Source organism: Platalea leucorodia (genome assembly GCF_965183815.1).
Source record: "Platalea leucorodia genome assembly, chromosome: 1".
NCBI lineage: Eukaryota > Metazoa > Chordata > Aves > Pelecaniformes > Threskiornithidae > Platalea > Platalea leucorodia.
The window spans coordinates 110,011,582-110,029,352 of NC_138823.1; the positions used below are offsets into that span (position 1 = coordinate 110,011,582).

A 17,771-nucleotide genomic window follows, 5' to 3' on the forward strand; every position below is an offset into this window, starting at 1 on the left:
GACAAAAGCACAGCTGCTTTATTGATGATGCCTTTTGTGCATAAGGATGAATATTCCAGTTTGTTCTTTTCATTTTTCCATGTAAATGTAATATCATATTTCCATAAAACTCTTTTAGGAAATGGTGCTGTTTGCTATTAAAGCTTGCATAATAAAATTATTTCTCAGGGATTTAATTTGATCAAAGTTGGTTATTTGTAATAAAGTGCTAGCAGCTAAGAGGGGCTGCTGCTTGCATTTGAGGCTGGGGATGCCCTTGCCCTCTGCAAGCCACTGTGCAACCAGCTGTCCTGGGATCCAGTGTGGCAGGGCGCACAGAAGGCGTCATCTTTTTTTGCATCCTGACCAGTGCTCAGAGGTGAAGGCAACTGTTCACTTCCTCGTGGTCAGAGGAGCTCTTTGAGCACCGGATCCACTATTCCGGCACAGGTTAATAGTCTGTCTGGTGTGGCAACTTGATTGACATGAGGTCTGCGAGCAAGAGACTCTGGAAGTGGTGGTCGAGAGAGTCCACGGCACATATGTGGCTCCTGGAGGCCACCCAGGAGTCTGAACGGAGCGGCCATGGACTGGGCCAGTTCTGGCGGGGGCTGGACTTGGGGGGTAAGGGTTTAAATTTGCAATATGTTGAACTCCTCCCAGAGTTCAGAAGATCTGCTTTGATCTTCACTATTGTAACGTGAATGTTGTGTACAGCCATCTTTGTTCTGCCAGAAATATTGGTTCCAGCCCGCTACCGGTCGGCTGCTCTGCTTCCTGCCCCTACAAAATGCAGCAGAAGTTGGAGTTAAGGACTGAGCCTTTACAGAGCTTTGTCAAATGATATTTAATTTAATTTTGGCAGTGTAGCCCAGTGACAGAGCAACTTGTGCAGCAGAACAGGACTCTGGATATGGAGCTGAGCTAGTGCTGGCAGCAGTGATAAGGAGGAGAAAATGCTTTAATTTGTTTTTCAGGGCTGGCTAGGGACTGGCTTTAGATCATCTCCCTTAGGAAAATCGTATCGCTGCCACAGAGAAAGGAAGCAAAGCAGTGCTAAATTTGATGGCAGACTTGATGCTGGGGACTCCTCCTGCGCACTGGTAGGCAGTAGAGGAGGTTGACTGGCTGAGACTGTTGTGCAGTGTTGTCCTCGCTTCAGCTGGGGTGGAGTTAATTTTCTTCCTAGCAGCTGGTATAGTGCTGTGTTTTGGATTTAGCATGAGAATAATGTTGATAACACACTGATGGTTTAGTTGTTGCTAAGCAGTGCTTACACCAGTCAAGGACTTTTCAGCATCCCACACTCTGCCCGGTGCCCAAGAAGCTGGGAGAGGGCACAGCCAGGGGGGCTGACCCCAACTGGCCAAAGGGCTGTTCCATACCGTATGGCGTCACGCCCAGTATAGAAACTGGGGGGAGTTGGCCGGGGGCAGCAATCGCTGCTTGGGGACTGGCTGAGCATCAGTCAGTGGTGGTGAGCAATTGCATTGTGCATCACTTGTTTGTATATTCTTTTATCATTATTATTTTTATTATTTTCTTCCTCTGCTGTCCTACTAAACTGTCTTTATCTCCACCCACGGGTTTTACATTTTTTCCTGATTCTCTCCCCCATCCCACCAGGGGGTGGGGGGCGTGAGCGAGCGGCTGTGTGGTGCTTAGTTGCCAATTGGGGTTAAACCACAAGTGTTTATGGCAGTGATGCTGTTCTCCTCTGTGGAGTGGATGAGCAAGATCCCCATTTAACCCAAGCTGTGTAGGTATTTACTGAGCAAATATCCATATACCCATATGTCAGCTACAGGCCCAGTTTAGATGTTACAGGAATAATCATTGTATCTGCACATTTTTGCACACGATGGGAACAACGGTACCATGGAGAAGCTGGAGGACTTGTATCATGCATATGTTTTTAAAAACCTCTCTTACTGCCTCTTCTTGTGAATTTATGAATCTAAATGTGACAGGATTTATTAAGATTCCAAAGAATAGAAGAGGAAAATAATGAACTATGTGTTCTGGTTAACTAATATCACACTTAAAAACCCATTGAAGGATAGATAGGTTTCTGTGAGAGGGTGTTTTGTTCCCATCTTTATATGAAGTGCTGGAAAATGACTGTAGATAGAGGCAAGATGTTGATCTAGGTCAGTCCTGGATCTGGTTGTGTTGAAAAGCTTTCTGGTGCCAAGATGTTTGAAGCCTGAGTACATGGACGTAGCCTCCTAGCCCTGAGATTTGGGTCAGGAAAAGACTTGCCTCTCCTTCGTCTTCCCCCATCTCTCTTCCCTGTCTCCAACAGCCCAGTCCTGAGGAATGCAGGGGGAATTTCACTCCTTTCTGCAGCACTGCATGTGGTCATTTGCTAGGATCATCTTCCTCTAACAAGTTCAGTGTATTTCACCATTAGATGTATTGTATCAACTTGGCGGTGTAGCAGCTTTCAAAATAGCAATTATTTTTAGGTTCTTTGCTGTCATGTCAAACCAGAGCTTCAGACCTAAGTGCCAAGACAGAATGCCATTGTTTTTAGTTAATCTAAGGTTTCAGTGTTGTACCAAATTGCCTTTCTCAGCTTTGTGTGACTAAGTAATGTCTCTAAAGCATGGCAGCATAATAGGATGATGGGCGCTATGAGGTGTCTTATGGATAAGTTTAGAACTAAGACAATTCATTAGCTGATGCATCTCAGTGTTACTCCTGCCCCTTTTTCTCATGAGAATAGCGTTCTTTATCTCACAATACAAAGTAGAGAGAGACCAAAATAGCAACAAGTTATTTTGTCTAGATTATATGCAAGATCCCTACAGTAGTGACTGTCAAACTGAAGCTATATTTCATTTCTGCAGCTGTTTCTTCAGTGCTCTAACACTGTTATTAATAGTACCTGTCACTTGTGCAGACCCTCAGAGTTGTAAGTAGTTTGATAAACATACAAACTTACTGGAAAGCAACAAAAATGAAGTAAACACTCTGCTTCTTACTGGCTAAACTAAATTCTTTAAATTACTTCATAGCCTGGCTTTGCCTTTAGCTTAGCGAAACAATCATCCAGACCAGCTAGTTCCCTGACTTTCTTCATAGTTACATTTTTGGTAAATCACCTCTACTACTGTAGTATTGGTACAGCTTTATCATATCTAGACTGGAAAGGCATTACTGAAAATGGTATATACAGTTTCCGTGTCCGACTTTCCAGGCCACTTTCATTAAGAGGCTAAAGTGATTTTGAATGAACACTGGAGCACATCTTGTTAGTAGTGCTAAAATGCTGCTAATAGCTGTAGAAACTTCCTGCAGTTAATGATTCATGTTGATTTGGTGAAGCAGTAGTAGCAGCAGAGACATTAGTGTAGAAAGCGCTCTATTTCTTAGCATCATTTTTATCAGCTTATCATTTTAAATTGCCACCAAGCAGGTGATGTGACAGGAGGAGTTCGAGCTTTTCTTACAGTACCACCATGATTGCAAAGCTGGAAAAATATGTGGAAAAAAATGTGTGCTGGAAATAAATGTGAAAACTTCTGACATCCATTTGCATTTCTGAAGGCTCACCCGACATGGGTGGTTTCTATCCAGGGTAGAACACACAGTTCTGTTAACATATTTTTCTCTCTTTTTAAATGAAATCGTTAAGCCTTGACAGCCAGTGCTTTTGTTGTCATCTCCTAAATTCCCACCGATGTGAGGCCAGGCAGCCTGTGCTGCAGAGCCCCTGCCCAGAGTCTTTGCCAGCATCTGAACCGGCGGGGTAACCACCTGGCCCTGCCTGCTGGGCCCCCTTCACCCCGCAGCCTCTCAATGTTTTCGTGAACCTGTTCGTACGAATCTGTTGAGATTACAAAACCATTGTTCTGTGCCGCAAAACCAGGTACCAAAAGTTACAATAGTTACAAAAATTGCCCAAGGCAATCTCTGCTTATTCAAAACTCCCCTTGGCCTTGAGGGGATCTGTGCCATGACAAGCTAGCCTGTCCCTTCCCAGGAGACTTGGGAAGCCTTTATGGTACTTCTGCGTTGTGTCAGTATTGAAAATAGTTTGTGTTTTATTGTAAATTACTGTTATTTGCAATTTCCAGTTTTGCAGTTCCCACTGCACAGAGATCAAGGACTCAATTTTTCCTTTGTATATGTCAGTGTAAATCAAGATTAACTCCAGTGAAGTCAGTCTAATCACAAGTGTAAAACTAGGAGGAATGAAAGGAAAATCAGGCTTTAAACTATTTGGTTTGTATTTTTAAATAGCAAAATTAATGCTGCTGTTCTGCAGACACACGGTGACCTGCAAAGTACTAGCTCATGCGTTACTAATGCATCTCCATTTAAATGCAGATTTTTGCTCCTACCACAGAACTTCAGGGAAATCCTCTCCAGATAAACTGTAATAGGATACCAAATGGTAATTCAATATTTCACTTTAACTTGTGTTTCAGCTTATTGATCTCAATTCTCTATCATTTTGATGCAGCATTTACCTAGGGGGAAGAGGATTACATTCACTGTAATAAAGCTTTTAATTAATAATTAATTATTTTGATATTCCAAACATCCATGCCAGCAGTGGCAATCTGCTTGTATTCCTGTACCTATTTCTGTTTTCAGTGGTGGAAATCAGCAAGATGTGACTTTACATATTGCAAGAAGTAACTGAGACACGCAGTTGAGAAAAGGAAGCATAGTAACGATATCACGGTATCTATGTGGGACATGCTTACCGTGACGGTGTTTTGCTCTCAGTCATTTGTGGTCACAGTAGTAAGACGACCCTGACTTGGTGAAATCCCATGAAGTGGGGACCCTTGTGCTATGCCGCTGCGTTCAAGGGCTTTCCAAAAGGCTTCCATTTGCCTACACGTCTTCGGGTAAAGACATGAGGCATGACTGGCCATTGTCACACCAAAATCCTTCACTAAATCTACTTCTGGTAAGGAAGGACTTGCACCTTGTGAACTCCTCTTCCAGCATGACCGTTAGATACTGCAGTTAAAAGCCTCTCTCAGCTGTCCAGGTGTCACTGTGGTTTTGGTAGAGATGTAGGAATAACTAGAGGGCCTGCTTGTTCAATTAAGCCTTTCAAATTAATTACATCATTTGCTTTTGCCCTATATGATATGTTTAACAAGAATTTTTTTCTCTATATATGCCTCCCTCAAGCCCTGCTTAAGTGCAGCTTGGAAGATGTACTTGAGACCTTGAGATAAGCTCTCTTCTGCTGGACAGAACTTTAAGTATCCTAAATAGTACAGTGAAGTCATAGAAATAATGTTTATAAGTCTACTAGATCATGAATATAGTTATTAAGAGGAATAACCTGATATTGAGAGTTAGTGTTTTTGCAGCACCTAACATGATGAGACCTAATCTAGTTATAATTAGTCCACACTATTTCTCGGTTTCCAGGCTGAAAGCCTGCAGTGCAACGGTGAACACATTGCAAGCAAGGCTTAGGTCTCATTTTCAGTACCATCAACTAAAAAAGAAGAACTCCCAACCATGGTAGACTTATAAATATGATAAGAGCTTTTAAAATACAATGTTAGGTTTGGGCTTTTTTGTTTGATTTTTTTTTTTATATAGCTTGATTACTTACAGGGTGCATTTTGTTAACATTTCCAAATGTTCTGGCAACCCTAAGGTTCATCAATTTTCAAAATCTCACATCTGAGATTAACATTTTCCACATGGCATCCCTAGAATTGTATATTAAAACCAAAAAGTATCAAAAGATGAGCAATAAAATAGTAGAAATGGCAGTCTTAGGGTTAATGAGACCTCCCTTGTCATATGATTTGGTCAGCAAAAGAGATGTCTAAGAAATAATGATCTTTGTGATTATGCTCCTTTGGGAAGCTCACCTATGAGCCCTCAGATTTCTTCTCTAAATTATTTCCAACATTCTCAAACCCTGACAGATTCAACCACCTGCTGAACAAAATAAAAACCGCTAGAAAAACATTCCTTCACTACCACATCAAAAGAAGCTCTGCCCATGGCCATTGTTAGGTCTGAATTAGTGATCTATTGCAATCCATCAGACAGAAATGAGAATCTTCCATTACTGATAAGAACATAGGGCACACCATAAGAACCTGTCTCATAATAGATTTAGTTGTTTGGGTTTTGGTTTGGTTTTGTTTTTTTTCCCAAAAGGCAAGAATAACATTTGCTTTTAGTTCTGAAGTCGAGAGTTGTCAGACTTCAAAACCACAGCACAGAACTACTACTTAGTTACCTTCTCGTGTAACCACTCGTAACCCCACTGCTTTCCTTGGAGGCCGGGCCACCTAGGCTCAGTGCCACTGAGACACGCTGACTTTACAGATGGAGAGTAATGAAAAATACAGCTACATTGGAGGAGCTGGGTATTTTTCTCATCAACAGTCTATTATCAGTAAACATAGTTTGATTGGAACCAAAGCACTGAGCAAAACTTCAGGGGCAAAAATGTCTAACACTGCTGGAAGGGGGGGCACGTTGTTTTCGAGTAAGCACTTCTGGTTTTATCCAAATCAGCTCTTGAAGGTTCCCCTGAAAAACAAAAGACTACTATTTGTCTACAAGAAAATTTCCTTTTCCTTTTCCTTTCCTTTCTTTTCCTTTAATTAGATAATTCTAAAAATCACAGGATTTTTGAGATTTAGGTTTGGTGTTTGGTTTTTTTTTTTTTAAATCACAACATGAAATCCTTCATTAAAATCGGTTTTGGTACCCATCAAAACTACAAATACTAAATAGTAGAAAATAAAAAGGTTGTTTTCTTTAGAAGGCACTTCAGAAAAATAATCTCAATAGTGAGAATGAGGGGGTTTTTTTTGTAATAGGTTTTTTCCTAAGGCATAAGCTCTTGCTAGGACTTAACAAGTAAGACTGAAAGCCATTTAAAAAAAGGGAATGGATCAGGAATGAACTGATAAAACTTCCCACTTCTTTGACCTTGTAAACTTCACATCATAATGCATGACACAGCAGGAAGTTTTCCTAGAAGCAGTAGGTATGTACATCCTCTTATTTCCTTTACTGGCTTAAACCTAGTTTTTCATCTTAATTACTGTTCATTTATTGAATGGAAAGCATGCATTTTTAATTATGTTAGTTGAAATGTTGGCCGGTTGTGAAACCAAGTACTTGGAATTGGTCCACTTGAGCCACGTGAATCAGCAGTACTATTTTATAGTTTTTGCATTTTTTCACTTCAGCATTTCAACCGGTGATCCTTCCAGAGAAGAAAATCTGGTAGAGAAAGATAAAAGGCTCCACCTAGTGGGCAAGAACTTCTTATTTAAAGAAAAAAAAAAAAAAAAGGCAAGATTTTAAGTTAATTTTATGCATGAAGAAATACTGCTTTAGACTTTGTTTCATTAACCTGCCGTGTTGTTCTTAATTCTTGCCTTCTACAGAGCCTTTATTTCATATGCAAAGCTGAAACATTAAGAATTATTCTGACAATCTTGAGCAAGAAGCAATGATAATAAATGAGTGGGTTTATACAGAAGAGTAAGAGTTGATCCACAAAGTTCTTCCTCCCTCCACTTCAAGCTTCGATATATAGTAACCAAAACTGGATAATTTGTGTGTCAACAAATATTTTAAACTATTTAAGGTTCCTTCCTACTTAAAACTGACTGGACACATTCATAACTTGACCATAACACTTAACACAGTATTTTGAGAGTATTTTTACACAGGGAACTCTGCCCCTGTGTTACCTCATCTTCATTAAATGACCTGTTTACCTGCAAAGGCTGAAATCTGGGTTCTCTGGCAACCCGGTCCAGTGCATCAGCTTCTGGCAAGGCATAACCCCGTCGGCCTCTGCTGTCTCTTCCAAAGTCAAACACCAAAATTCATTCATTCTGGCATTTGTCTAGGAGCCTGCCTAGCACTGTTGTGTCCAAAATCATCCTGATAGAATCTAGCACCTTTATTTTAGGTACATAGTTGATCTAGTGCAGTACTTTTTTTTTCTTTTCGTCCTTGTTGAACTTCAGCACTGCATTGCAGCTATGCTTCAAACTCCTGGGAGATTCAAATGGCAGGACTCTTCAGTTTAAAGCAGCAGTGAAACTCGGGTGTTATTCTCTCATTCCAACCAAAGACAGCTAGCAGCTGAAACCTTCTCTTCAGTTCGTTTCAGGCTAATAACAAGCGGAAAGAGGAACAAGTAGCAGCAAGCGCAGGTTTGGCAGAAGAGACACTGAACCACGTTGTATGTCCTGCCTTTTGTCAGACTGTCTCTCGTTTTCAAGCCATACACCCTGGCAAGATCAGTTCCTCCTGTGCAGCTTCCAGCAACGGGTAGACAGTGTAACGTGGATTGTAATAGTACATTACTACACCCAAGTTCACTATAGCCCATGTTCACATCCACAATTGGAATATTTGCCTCCTGTGCAAATCACAAAATAGAGCTTAATATGGTGTTTTGCACACCTCTTCATCACAGGGATCTCCCTTTGCAGTCGGCCGCTTGGTAGCAAATCCAGAGGATTCCTCCTTCAGTATTAAGGCACGACGTGGCAGTTCTGACAAGCCACGCAGGCTTGCTGATCTGCCTGAGCAATTCTCCCCAGCTGCAGCTCTCCTCGTATCCTTCACAGAAACGTAACCCTCAGTGGCACCAGTAAGAGCTGTCATTGGGCTTGTTTTACAGACTAAACCAAAGGACAGTCTTAGAGTTCTTACTCTGAACCTTTGTATGAGCAAGGACTAATACAGAACTGACTAGTCTTGGAGTGCCTTTGGGGAAGTTCATATGTTTGAAAAATCCAAGCAATGTGATATCCAAAAGGGAGGAAATGGGAGATAAAAGTTAAACTGTGGGGTTTTTTTGTTTTGGGGGCAGCTTTTGTCTTTGGTCTCAGCTTGTGGGAAGTCTGTGTAACCCTTAAAACAGGTCAGGTAAAACAATACAGAACTGTTGCTTAAAACTTCACAGCTATTTCAAAATTATCACTACAACTGCACTATCAGCTGCGTTAAACTCTCCTAAAATTGACATAAGCTATTTGTTAGAGTAATGCCACTTGGTTTCTAATGCACGTGGACACCTCCCTGACTAGGCATGGCCTAGAAGAAAAGATGCAAGTCACTTCAAAGCAAAAGTTGTTAATACCACTTTTTAACTGCTGGCCTTTGCTCTAGAACTGTTCACATTTTAAGAGATTATAAGCTTGCTGCTGAACTAAAGCAAATCCCGTGTTGGGAACTACAGTAAGATCCTCTGCCTCGTTTTACTTTAAATACCTTGTCTAGCACTGGTACTTGAGCTGATGCTAATGAAATACAAATTTCCAGATGTGAAACTCTGGGGATCATTCAACAATCTTGCTTTTGTAATAATCTGCTGTAAACTCAGAATGCTAATTTGGGGATTAATTTATTTCCTCTGCAGGTCATTGGATACAGTCTCATACAAGCCTTCTAATTAATATTTAACATAGCTATTTTAGATGTTGTTTATCTGGGTTAGATTTACTCAGCTGTTTTATTCCTTCTTTGCGGGAGCAGCCATCTTCACAACAATAAATGCACATCAATGCATTTGTTTCAAGAGTACCACTAAGTCTTTGACTTATTTTTTTGTAGCTAACCAGGTGCTCAAGTTTGGAACGCTCGTCAGTACTTCCAATACCTATGACGGCTCCGGCATTGTGACCATTGAGACAGACAAGCCTTTACTGTGGACAATGGCTATCAAAAGATGACATGAGCTACAACTGCCTTTTCTGATCTGACTCAACTCAAATTACTGCAAAATTTCTTTGGATTAAGACAGTAAAGCTGTTCCGAAAGATATAAGCAGACACTGATTTTATGTACTGAATGGAAAACAAATCTGAAATAAAAGTCACTTGAGATCAAATCAAGATTAGTAGCAATAATTGAGTACTTCATTCTGGTACCTCACACCACTTAATCAGAAGACACATGAGCTGCCACCCAATACAATCACAAACAGAAGCGAATGTAAAGAAACTGCTACTGCTTACCTGGTTAGTTCAGACTATTCTTACAAAGAATTTTTTTCCAATACTGAACTACTTTTTCCCCTTTTGCCAAAAGGAAATGCAGTACACAGTTGCACATAGTATAACTATATTAAAAGGTGATAGCACTAAGAGCAGTTAAACCTCATTTTTCTGTCCTGGTTTGTAACATATGTAGGTGCTGGTGAAGATTTCTCGAGTAATAATTCAGTTTTTCTACTTACAAAGCAAGTTTGTGTACTGAAGAAGCTTCAGTTTTGCTGTAATACCAATATCAGATTCCCCAATATTAAGTGCTTTTAAAGTCTGTAATAGAAGTAGCATTGTAACTTCTGCAAACACCAAATGCTTACAATAAGCTTGTTGGAGTGAAATATAAATTTCTTAACCTCAATCTGAGGACAAAGAGCATTGCATCTACCAGAGTTTTTGCAGGCTTAGTTTTTAAAATCAAAATATTCGATCATTTTTTAATAATGGAAACTTTCCAGGTCAACAAATACAAGAGCCTTTTATAATTCTGTGTGCAGTTGCCTTACAGAACCAGTAGCCAAAATGGGTGTATATCCAATCCAACAGTGTGAGCAAGTTGTTGATTCGCTGAAGGACTTAGTATCTCTGACAACTAAATTAACCTCAAACTGTACATCTCAGTAACCAAGTTTGGCTTTCTTAATTATGCCGTCAGAGTAAGGACTGGCAATGCAAGTTCTTTATTCGATGGATTTTTTTTTTTTCCAGTCTCCAAATGCAGAAAGGAATTAGGGGTAATGATGGTGATTCCAGAAATTAGTGACAAGAATTTCAGTTGATAGACCTTTAAGTCACCACTTGAGAGGATCCAGTAATGCTGTTTTCTTACTGCCTACTTTTGCTGGAACAATGCTGTTTACTAAGCAGTAAATTAAGCATTGGAACAGCTTCTGAAGAGCGGCTGTACAGTTGTCACCCTTGGAGGTTTTCGTACCCGACTGGACAAAGCCCTAAGCAACCTCGTCTGAACGCAACACTGACCCAGCTTTGAGCAGGAGGTTGGACTAGAGACCTCACAAGGTTCCTTCCTACCTGAATGATTCTATTACAGTTGAAAGAAGTAACTAAACAACCACTCTACTACAATTAAATAAAAAAAAAAAAAAGCCTGTAATGTAGACAGGTATGATTGCATACACTTTAAAAGAGGAATAAGATGACAAGAATGTTTGAAAATCCCAAATGAGCTTGTTTAATAGCAAACGAGTTACAAAGCTGTGAAATCTTTGCAGCAAGTGTCACAATGGCTTGTTCTTCATGATGAATATTCAGCCGCCTCTGTTGAGAGAGCAAAGCAATCAGTTTCAACTAACCAAGTGTGATCAAGTGACCCCATCTGAAGTCTAATTTATCCTCCCACCATTGCCTTGTTAGGACAAACAGCTTATCTCCTATTTTCAAACATTTCTCCTTGCCTAGAGGACCACTCTTACAGGTATAAGCAAGCCACATGTTATGGTCACGGAATAGTATTTCACCTGTTCCAGTGCTAGAAAAGGGATTACATCAGCTCTGGAGAACCTGAGGAGTTTTAATTGGTAGTGTTACTACATCAGTACCATGGCTGCCAGTCAACTTAAGGGTCAAGTTTTTCATGCTGCAACCTTCGTTCCAAAAGGTATTTTACAAAATGCAGTTACACGTAAAACAAAGTTTCAAACATATCTAGCACTCAGTAAATGAAACAAGACCAACTTTGTTCTGTGCGTTGTCATCTTCCAGCACAACCACTCAGTTTTCTCTGCATTACTGCCCGTGCATTTACTTTGGATACCCAAATTATAAACTGCAAACAGTAAGAGTATGCAAGATCCAAGTAAGGTAAACATTCTATGGATAAACACACACGGAGGAACTGGAAATCAAAATATTTGACGTTCAGTTTTGAAGCAGAATACTCAAAAAAACTTTGAAGAACTATGGATCTAATACCTTTGCAGCATGCTAAGTTAACGACCTACTTCCTGATCAAGTCCTTTGAATCAAGTAATATCTGTCATATTACCCTAACATGTGAAATGCAGAGATACTAAAGCAACGTGGATCCTGTAGGGCTCGCCAACATCCTCCATTTAAAATTGAACAGGTAAAAATCAATGTAAAATGTAGTGAAATTGAAGGTTCATATTTACTTACACAATGATATTGTTGATTGGGATATGGATCAATTTGACAAAGAAACCAATAAATCCCATTATTGCAAAGCCTATTGCTGTTGCCATGGCAATCTTCTGGAACTCTGCAAAACCAAAAAAAATTTTAGTCTAGGAAACCTCACGTATAGCATAGAGGAGACGTGCACTACAGCGACCAAAGGAGAGATCTCTCTGTAGAAAATGGTAATGTTAACACAGGAATCAGTTCAAAAGCAAACTGCATTGACACTAAGAAACAAATCCACTTTCTCAGAAGACAGATGAGACTTTAAGAGAGAAGATGCCGCTTTCCACAAAGCATGGCTGATCTCAAGTCATTTTAAATAGTAAACAGAATCAATCAGAAATACCCACAGTCCATAAAAGTTCATGGACCATTTATTCCATTATCTTTCCTTTATACCTCTTACAAGCCCTGAAAATAATTCTCAATAGAGTATCAAAAATGGAAAAGCTGCATTTATGTTTGTTACGGGAAGACAGCATCTTACATCCCCGCAAAAATCAAGTACTTAAGTGGTATTCTCCATTATTTTAAAACAGGAACCATGAAGTGGACTAAGAAGGTCAACAGCCCCTCATAATCCTGCCACTCTGACAATGAATGAAGTTCCTTACTGATGTCCAAAGACGTCAGTAAACTTCACCCTGAGCACGTGAATAAAGCATCGTAACTACTGCCATCAAGGACAACCAGTTACATTCTGGTTATAGCTATAGCTTCTTGCTAATGCCTTTGAGAAAGTCCAAAAATCTTCTCTTCTATACTTCCAGCAACAAAGGTCTTCCTGTCCCAATCAGGCAGTCACTGACAACTGTGAAGTACTGAATGGGCACTGCAAAAAGCAAGCCTTGCTCCTTTTGAGTATCCTAAAATGAAGTGTTTCCCCCTAGGTCACGTAACAAGCAGCTTCCTCCAGAGTTTCCCCCAAGTTGACTGCAGTCAGACAAACTTGACAGCTGCATTTGTCTTTTCAAAGTGCACACAAGTTCTTCTCAGATCAGTTTACCTAATACATGAAATTACCTGTCTGTCTCAAAATGGCTAATTTCAGCTACTTAGCCTATTTCATAAGGTGAGTTTTAGTACCACTCTCACACACCTGACTGAGTACATGCCAGAAAAGGGCACATTCAAGTTTATTATATCCAGAACCACAAACCCATTAACAACTGGACAACTACTCAAGTTTAAATCTCATACTGGAAGCTGAGAAACATTCATGACAAAAAAAATCAAGTCACATACGGAAGGATACACGGTAAAATATAAGATGAAATAAGGATCGTGTTCTGTTTTATTGTGTGCTTTACCTTTCCTGTCAGGCTTGGTGCATCTTTTAACAAGTCGTATGGAGTCTTTTACAAACTGACGGCTGGGTTCCACGAATTGCATTACCTGATCCATGATTACCTGCAAAGATGAATGGGTTTAGTATTGGTGGTGCCACGTATATACTGAAAGAGATAATTTTTTAATTACAGAAGTAGAAGGAGCACTCAGAAGGATAACTTAAAATGTCATAGTGCAATCTAACTGGACTTTAAAAGACAGTTCCGCTTTGCAGAAAATAAAGACGCTGTGTCAATATATAAACACGATGACCTACCACTACCTACAAAAAGTATGAAAAATTACACCTTTCAGCATAGAAGAGGAAAACAACGGCTCCATAACGGCGTGCTTTCAGCTTATGTCCTGTTACGCTTCCGAGAAAACTGTGGAAGACTTCTCAATGGACAGAAGTCACCCGTTTCGAGAAATCCCCGCGGCAAAAGCTGGCGGAGGGCTGGCGAGCGCCAACAGACGCACCGCGGCCTCGTTTTCTTCTCAAAACAAGCGTCCGCCAGCCGCGCCGCCCCCAGCCGGGCACCGGGCCAGCGGGATCGGCGGCCGGCCGGCCCAACGGACCCTCCGGCACGAGGCTCCCTCACACCCGACCCTCTCACCTCTCCCCGACGACGTGCCCCCGAGGCGCCCCCCCCCGCCCCTTACCGCCGAGGCCGCGGCCCAGGCCGGGCCGCCCCGCCGTTGGGACACGCAGCGCAGGCCGGCGGCCTCGCTCCGAGGGGCGCCTCGGCCCCCACGAACTGCTCCTCCCCCCCGCCCCGGGGGAGGCCGGCCCAGCGGGACCGGGGGCTGCGGCCGCTCCCGGGGCTCCCTCCCGGGCCCCCCAGCCCCGTCCCGCGGAGCCCCCGCGCCGCCCCTACCGCTCGCGCTGCCGGGCGAAGGCCACGTCGCACAGCGGCGGGGGGCGGTGACGTCACCGCGCCGCGCGCGCGGCACCGCCCCTTCCCAGCGGGGGAGCGGGGGGGGCGGGGCGGGTTCGTTTTCAGAAGAAAAAGGAGGATTTTGAGGGTCGGGGTTTGTTTGTTGTTTGGTTTTTTGTTTTTTTTTTCTTTCCGCTTCCCGGGGTCCCCCCTCGCCGCGCGCCCCTTGCCGCCTCACCAGCGGGGCGGTGTCAAGGCCGCCGGGCGCCGGGGCCTGGTGCGGCCTCACACGGTGTGCGGGCAGAGGAGCCCCGGCCGGCAGTCGCCGCCGCCCCGGCCTCTCCTGCCTCTCCTCCCGGGGGAGGCCTCGGCGCCCCAGGGCGGGCAGCCGGTGCACAGCGCGGGGAGAGGCTGTCGGTGGGGCCCGGCGGGGCTGCGGCCCGCGGCCCCGGGGCGTGGGCACCTGTGCGGGGTGACCCGCCTGTAATTGATCCGGGCAGCGCTTCTTATGGCCCCTCACCACGAGAAGGACATGGAGGTGCTGGAGCGTGTCCAGAGGAGGGCAGTGAAGCTGGTGAAGGGTCTGGAGCACAAGTCTTATGAGGAGCGGCTGAGGGAGCTGGGGTTGTTTAGCCTGGAGAAGAGGAGGCTGAGGGGAGACCTTCTTGCTCTCTGTAACTCCCTGAAAGGAGGCTGTAGCGAGGTGGGGGTTGGTCTCTTCTCCCTAGTAACAAGCGATAGGACGAGAGGAAACGGCCTCAAGCTGCACCAGGGGAGGTTTAGGTTGGATACTGGGAAAAACTTCTTCACTGAAAGGGCAGTCAGGCACTGGAACAGGCTGCCCAGGGAAGTGGTTGAGTCCCCATCCCTGGAGGTATTTAAAATTCAGGTAGAGGTGGTGCTTGAGGACATGGTTTAGTGGTGGACGTGGCAGTGCTAGGTTAACGGTTGGACTTGATCGTAAAGGTCTTTTCCAACTTGAATGATTCTATCATTCTGTGGATGTTTGACAAATGAATTTACTTTTCCTTGCGGTTGCAGCCATAGGATCCAAGAGCCTTGTAGCGGGAAAGAAAGGGAAGATGGTACCAATATACCAGTAACAAATGCTGTTCGATGAAGGGAGGAAAAAAAAACAACATGAAAAACTTGTTCAGACTGTGATTGCCCATGAGTCAGACATGTATTGATTTGTAGGAGTGCTGAAGCCCTTGCAAACTACAGGAGTTCATCACCTTTGAAAACATCGACTCCTGTGGCTTTTTTGTATAGAGGAGTGTGCAGCACAGCGCTTAAAAATGGGAAAGCTTTTTACGTTTCAGCACCACAGGCGTAATGTAGAACGCTTCCTTGCATGAGGGGGTAAAAGAGGCTGTCACTGCCTAATGTGAGTCCTTTCTTGCTGTTTTTGAAAGGAAAATCAGGTCGTGTAACAGATACGGAAAGAACAAAGGTAACATTTAGTGATTTTTATCCTTAATTTGCTTTTGGTATTAAGTTTGATCTAGAACTCTGTTCCTAGTTGACTGCTGCTTTGAGTGTATATCAAGTACTCAAGGCTTATTAATCATTCATCAGTCAGGCTGTAGGGCTTCTGCAGCCAGATTAGGCAAATGTTTTGCTGATCTCAACTCACTATTGGATATAAGTGTGCACAAAATATTTTCTGGGCTTAGCTTCTTGCTGACAGTCTTCATGACAGATAAAGTACCATCACATCACAGCAGGGAGTTGTTGGATATTCAGTGGATTTTTTGACAGCCACCCTCCTTGTCTTTGCCCACAGGGCAGGTCACTCAATATTACTGGTCTCCTTCAAAGATGAGCTTTCTCTTTGGCTTTGGAGGGTTATTGCCTTGGGCTCCCCTACAAGTTTTCTCCAAGGGCCTGGCCACGCATTGGATTTTGTTTTGAATCAGGCCTTATCTAGCACTATGCCTCAAATGGGGACGTAATTTTGGTGGCCAAATTCTGCTGGACCTTTTCCACTGGCACACCAGCATGGAAAGACCACAGAGTCAGGCCTCCCACAACAGATACGCATATCATTTGTCTCTCGTTTTTGAGGCCCGTTTCCAATCTGCAAGGATGAGCAGTCTCACCGCTCAGGGAGAGGAATATCTGTAAGGAAAACAGCTGAGGGCCTGGTAGCCATAGTGTGCGCCTGGTGGGCCAGAGCAGGTTGCTGGTGCTCTGCATGAGAAGTCGGTACATGGAGGCTGCCTTTGGTGGTTTTCTGGTTTGTTTTTTCCATTCAGTGTCATAGATAAATCCTGGAGACTACCAACAGAGGAAACTCACATTTCCAGCTGTGCTGCATGATGAGCCTTGCTGGAAACCATCGCTGCAGAAGAAAGGTTTCCGCAGCACTATGTTCCTGTAACCAAATGGGGATGATTGGGAAAAAAAATTAACCTGAAACAAGAAGACACATGTGTGTGAAACAATTCTTGACATAGACTTCTGCTTGGATTAGACTTTGGTTTTAAAAAGCATTTGCTGAAATAAACCTTTGTTTCCCCCCAAATTCCCTATTTTAGGTTGTTTTTCGTGTGGAGAAATGTTCTGGAGAATCACAGCACGTTCTGCCTGGCTTAACAACGTCGCTGTGTCATGGGTTCGTTACCATGGGTTCTCTGTGATGGGGTGGAAGGTGTCAGTTGTCCCCTGTCTCAGCCGTCCGTCAGGCTCCCACGCTGAGCTCTCTTCTTTCCCTGCCAGGCTGTGAGTCTGGACTTCAGCACCTTGGGGGAGAGGCAGAGGCCTGTTTTGTGCACAGAGAGCATTTGCTGTTCTTCCTCAAACTCTTTTCCAACATGGATTTTTTTAATTGTCCTTGAACTAATATATTGTTACTCATACTTGGTCTTTAGAGCAACTATGCTACTTTTCTGTATATATTTACAGAGAGTCATCTGCATTTGCAGAAGATATGAAAAAGTTTACATTTCCCAGGCACGTGTGTTTTTTTCATTGAAAGCTAGGCCATTGCTAGGGTGTTTTGTTTCTACTTCTTTATGGTCCTTGCAAGGTCGGGGAAGAAAGTGGTGTGCTTGCACATGTAAATTTTTATGACAGCTTTACAAGTCTGCATTTATGACTATCTAAGCAGTAAATAATCATTCTCTCAACAGAAAAAGACAGTTGTTATCCTATATTGTAGTGTGCTGATGCTGATTTGCTTCTGGATATTCATTTTGCATTAACTGGAGCGATATCTTCCCCCCCCGCCCCCCATCCTATTGCACGCTCCAAGGGTGAGAGAATTCTTTTGATGATAGTTTTACTTTGCTTATTTACACATTTTGATTTGTCGTTTGTTTCTTGTCCTTTGGAGGACATGAAAGATAAATACCTGCTTTTAACTATTGGCACATTAGACTATTGTATAACATCTATCCCC

At 42.8% G+C, this 17,771-nt stretch overlaps 2 protein-coding genes across 4 annotated transcripts in view; one reads left to right on the forward strand and one right to left on the reverse strand.

The window, feature by feature from the left end:
- TPK1 (thiamin pyrophosphokinase 1) overlaps positions 1 to 9,786 on the forward strand; it is a gene marked incomplete at its 5' end in the record, with an annotated part of 308,235 nt that extends 298,449 nt beyond the window's left edge. The window contains one exon of the mRNA XM_082337756.1: positions 9,568 to 9,786. Coding sequence (XP_082193882.1) covers positions 9,568 to 9,686 — 119 coding nt within the window. The 3' untranslated portion in view covers positions 9,687 to 9,786. The remainder of the gene's footprint in view (positions 1 to 9,567) is intronic.
- Positions 9,787 to 11,169: 1,383 nt separating this feature from the next.
- Positions 11,170 to 14,431, reverse strand: SEC61G (SEC61 translocon subunit gamma; the record flags this gene model as incomplete). Of its 3 annotated transcripts, XR_014227767.1 has the most annotated exons (4): positions 13,799 to 14,093; positions 13,472 to 13,571; positions 12,138 to 12,240; positions 11,170 to 11,279 (listed from the first exon to the last, which is right to left on the reverse strand). XR_014227767.1 is itself a non-coding variant. In XM_082307828.1 (3 exons), the coding sequence occupies exons 2-3, from the start codon at positions 13,563 to 13,565 to the stop codon at positions 12,134 to 12,136; spliced, it is 201 nt and encodes a 66-aa protein (XP_082163954.1). In that variant the 5' UTR covers positions 13,566 to 13,571; positions 14,369 to 14,431. The 3 variants fall into 3 exon arrangements, 2 of the variants coding, with proteins under 2 accessions (XP_082163954.1, XP_082163955.1); XM_082307828.1 differs by lacking the exons at positions 11,170 to 11,279; positions 13,799 to 14,093 and adding an exon at positions 14,369 to 14,431 and having other exon boundaries at positions 12,134 to 12,240; XM_082307829.1 differs by lacking the exons at positions 11,170 to 11,279; positions 13,799 to 14,093 and adding an exon at positions 14,154 to 14,304 and having other exon boundaries at positions 12,134 to 12,240.
- Positions 14,432 to 17,771: the final 3,340 nt, after the last annotated feature.